Genomic DNA, 4,379 nt, shown 5'->3' on the forward strand with positions numbered 1-4,379 from the left:
CCCCCCCCTCTCTCTCTCTCTCTCGCTTAGTAGAGATTACAGATACTTCAAATTAACTTTCAAAAAATCGACATTGCAATGAATGAAAGTTGACTTTACTCACAAACCACTAGCATGAGAGCTAACAGGGGAATGAATTAAATTTTGAAGAGTCCCTCCATGTAACCGTAGCTCAAAACACAAGTGTCCAACCTAAGGTTCAACACGTCATGATACTACTTTTACTCCACGTAAGTACCAATATTATGTCACAATAATGCAAAGATATGAAGCAATATGAAAACATGTATGAAAAAAACGTGTTCTAAACTAATAAACAATAAAAAGAAATACAATGATCTTAGAGAAATACCTAAGCATTTTACCAATGAAATAAACTCATAATGACTAGTATTTCACATCATTCATAAAAACACACTTTTTTGAGTTAAACATTTCTCCCTCTTCTGCACAAAAATACTCTTCTAATTTTTTTGCAAAGCTTATCAGATTGAAAAGATGAAGGATTGTATGCAGATCATTACAGAAAGTAATGATGAATCTACAATTTTAATACAAAATTAAGGTGGCCCTCCAATGAAACTTGGAACACATGACCCATCATTTCATATTTTGCTACAATAGATGCAGCCCAAGTTTGCTAAATGTAAGATGGAAGTTAAGTAATGCAATAAATAGATTTTCACAAATTTTGCAGGTGGTTGCCTCCATGAGGGAACCATAAGAACCAATTATTGATGATTAGACCTGTATATGGTCACTCAAACATGTTCATAATTTGTGAAAATGCATTTATTGCATTAATACTATACTTCCAAAGTACATTTAGCAAAACTTGGGCTGCATCAATAACAGCACAATCTGAAATGATGGGTGATGGATGATGGGTTCCAGGTTTTATTGGAGGGCCACCTTTAGTGTGCGTGCACACAGACGGCAAAAAAGAATTCATTTTCCATTACCTTTCTACAACAAAAGCATGACATTATATTTTACAACTACAAGTATCCTCGAATGTATTTGATATGAAAAAAAAATAAAAAAATAATAATAGTCTGCTTGATTTAATTTTACATTTCAGTAATAGGATATGGGTTTTATGTTTACGAAATGCATCTGAGATCCAAACAAGAAAATAGTGAGTAGTATGTGAGAAACTAGAACTTCTTAGTCAGCGAAATTCTCGCACACGAAAAGTAGTCCAGAATGGACTTCTAGTTTTCTTGAAGGATGGTCGAGCAAACATTGGCCAAGGGCTTCCAGGTCTTGAATAACAGGGAGAATGGCAAGGACTAATGGGATGATTTTCACAATCTGACCTTCCCATACTATCAGGGCTGTCACGATACACTGGACTCAAGGCAGAGGGGGAAATTGTGCTCGGACTTCCGTCACTGTCCCCAGATAATGATGACTCTGATCGGGAGGCCATGAGTTCATCATCAATTTCACTACTTTCACTTTCATCTTCAAGAGCCATAATGTCATTGCTAATACTGGGTTGCTGCCAATTAAATATGCCTCCATTCAACATGACTTCTTCTAGCTCTCCTTCACTCAAATCAGTCTGAAACAGCCAAAATTATGTTATTAAAATAAGATATTTTAAAACCAAGGAGGATATTCAAATGACAAAGGGTTCTTACAGGTGGTGAGGAGGGTCCAAAATCAAATTCCTCCAGCTCAACATCTTGCATCATATCCCACGACTCACTTTCACCAGAATCTGCGATTGAGATGGGGAGCCTAGCTGGGAAGCCGAGTCTCTCAAATTCACCACGAACTCTTTCATATTCATCTTGAATTGTATCAAGGTCAGAATCATGATGGATGTCAGAATGACTTAAAGCCATTTCTGGTACCTACAAGAAATAAAAAAAGGAAATTTGAGAAGAAAATTAAGATGGTAATGAAACACAATTCAGTTTAATAGCTTCATAAAAGCTGATTGTAAGGGAAAAATATAGAACTTACAGTAATAGTATTAGATTATCAGAATTGACACTTTTGTTAAATTTGTAGAAGTGATGAAAATTCTACTCCACATTACAGCAGTCAAAGAATTCTCCCAAGCAAAAGTACAAATTGAATGATATCCTACCCAATTTATTTTCCTTTGCAACAACTTCTCCCAAGGAAAATCAACAGTAGTACCACATAGAGAGCCTAATTTGGGTACACAAAAGCAGAGCCAATATAACGTCGTTTCACGTGAACATTCACAGTACGTATCTATATGTACTCAGGATAAGTGTGTTCTCTACATTTTTTTATCACGGGGACAAAACCTATCCTCCCAAAGGAGAAAAAGTTATGAGTTGAGAGAGGTGAATACCCCCAAAAAGTAATGTCCAAACAATACCTACACGACAAGCCGCTTGTTTCTGCCGATCGAAAGCGGACATTCATTTGCGAATCAGCTTCTTTAAATTATGTCAAAAAATTCTAAAGGAGGATGAAAATAACCAGAAAAAATTCACGTATCGTCACCGAATCCCCAACACACTTTCGCCACAACTGAGAATGCTTCTGCTTTCTGCTGTATGTTTACAATCACGACACATCCACTGATCTGTCTGTCTGATCACAAACAGCAATGGCAAAAGCAATCCACATTCTCTCAATCAGATTAGCATCAAATGGGGCTTCCTATGAGGCTAGGCAATTATTTTGGAGCACGCGTATGAGAAAGTTTGTCTGGCATTTCCCCCGTTTTACTCGGAACAGGGACCAGGGAACTACCACCACATTTTTTAAAAATAAAATAAAAGGCAGATGACACCTCACTTTAACATCACTATACAAGGTGGTGCATAGACCCCTTCCTTCATTACTGCTTGCAGTCGTGCGGGCAAGTTGCCTATTTGGGAGTCTGCAGGCGACCAGGGGCCTATTTCGAACCCGATTTTTAGGGTGTTCAGGGGTAGTACAAATTCTGTTGATGTGATATTCAAAGAGTAAAATTTCCACTATTTAGAAGCGAAATGAGACAATTGCACCGCCCATATCGTTTTTGATACTGCGGCTCAGAAGCGCCACTGCATTAAATGCGCTTCAATGCGCATTGAAATGCACATTAAAGGTCACACATTGATGACGCATTAAATGCGCGTAATGCGCACTAAATGCGCATTAAATGCTGTAAATGCCGTAAACGGGATAGGTAAATGCGCAGCTAGGCCCGGAGAGCTTGAAAATCCCCTTTCCGCCGCTCCGTGACACAAGTTTTACGTAAATCAGCTCTAACTCTGGTTCTATTGGAGCCCCGACTTCGCCTGTGGATTACTCTAGTAAAACTGAACAGATCCTGAAGTGGGCAATCACCTCGCGCATCGGGAAACCAGAAACCAGAACATTCCCTGATAGTTCCTATCCCATGGGGTAAAAAATAAGAAAATAAAAAATACCCCCAAAAGTCAAAAGTCGAACGTAGGACACGGAAAGCCGAAACAAGCCGCGATCCAGCACGGAACTTCCTGAGCTATCGAACCGCACAACGGTGCTATCAGACACCGATATGAGAGGCATGGCTTCGCAGACCCGTCAAACGGCGAGGCGCCCGTGCCTCCGGCCCGGGGAAACCGAAGTGCCCCCGTTCGGCCGCTCCGTGACAGAAATTTCAACGCAAATCGGCCCTAGCTCTGGACCTATTGGAGCTACAGCGTCCAGATTTCGGCTGTAGATTACTCTAGTAAAACTGAACGGATCCTGAGGTGGGCGATCACCTCATGCACCGGGAAACCAGTTTTATATCGTTTCAAAGTAGGGTTTTAAGGGCAAATTCGTAGAACACCGATTTCTCGAAAACTATTCAGCTTACAGCGACCTGGCTTTGCAGGGCACTTCATATTCGTAAGCCGAACATTCCTGGCTAGTCTCCATCCCCTGGGGTAAAAAATAAAAAAAGTGAAAATAATACCCCATAAAATCAAGAGTCGAACCCACGACAATCAGTCGAGTTGTTGCATGAGCCGGCATCCAACCGCCTGCGCCACCGGACCACACTCCAGGTCGGCACTTAGACTCACAGGTTTCCAGGCAAGCCCATTGGCAGGGCGCGCGGCCCTGCGCTCCGGGCGCCCCGAGAAAGCCCCATTTCGGCAGGCCGATAGAGCACCCGCCCAGAGCGTCGCAGGTCGACAGTTCGACTCCAGGCTCGGCAACATTTTTCGCTTTCCGCTTAGTGTTAGCGCAAGGCCTCAGGGCCGACCTGAAGTTCAAGTAGAATTGGAACACGGCTCACCTCCGTTGGCTGGGTAGCTTTGGTGGCAGGGTCACTGTAACTGTCGAATTGACTCGGCGCTCGTGGTTGTGGGTTCGAATCCCGCGTACCGCTGATGGTAAGGCCTCTGAATCTGGGTTTCAGTCTTGCTCACCTT

General features: G+C 42.0%; 1 protein-coding gene across 5 annotated transcripts; it reads right to left on the reverse strand.

Moving 5' to 3' along the window:
- Window positions 1-155: 155 nt before the first annotated feature.
- On the reverse strand, window positions 156-2,590 carry LOC113214683 (uncharacterized). Of its 5 annotated transcripts, none has more exons than XM_052264449.1 (4): window positions 2,367-2,590; window positions 2,102-2,166; window positions 1,647-1,862; window positions 156-1,567 (listed from the first exon to the last, which is right to left on the reverse strand). In XM_052264449.1, the coding sequence occupies exons 1-4, from the start codon at window positions 2,407-2,409 to the stop codon at window positions 1,172-1,174; spliced, it is 720 nt and encodes a 239-aa protein (XP_052120409.1). In that variant the 5' UTR covers window positions 2,410-2,590; the 3' UTR covers window positions 156-1,171. The 5 variants fall into 5 exon arrangements, with proteins under 5 accessions (XP_052120409.1, XP_026289931.1, XP_026289916.1 ...); XM_026434146.2 differs by having other exon boundaries at window positions 1,975-2,288; window positions 2,367-2,589; XM_026434131.2 differs by lacking the exon at window positions 2,102-2,166.
- Window positions 2,591-4,379: the final 1,789 nt, after the last annotated feature.

This window comes from Frankliniella occidentalis, unplaced genomic scaffold (genome assembly GCF_000697945.3).
Source record: "Frankliniella occidentalis isolate FOCC.00 unplaced genomic scaffold, Focc_3.1 Scaffold19, whole genome shotgun sequence".
In the NCBI taxonomy this organism is placed as follows: domain Eukaryota; kingdom Metazoa; phylum Arthropoda; class Insecta; order Thysanoptera; family Thripidae; genus Frankliniella; species Frankliniella occidentalis.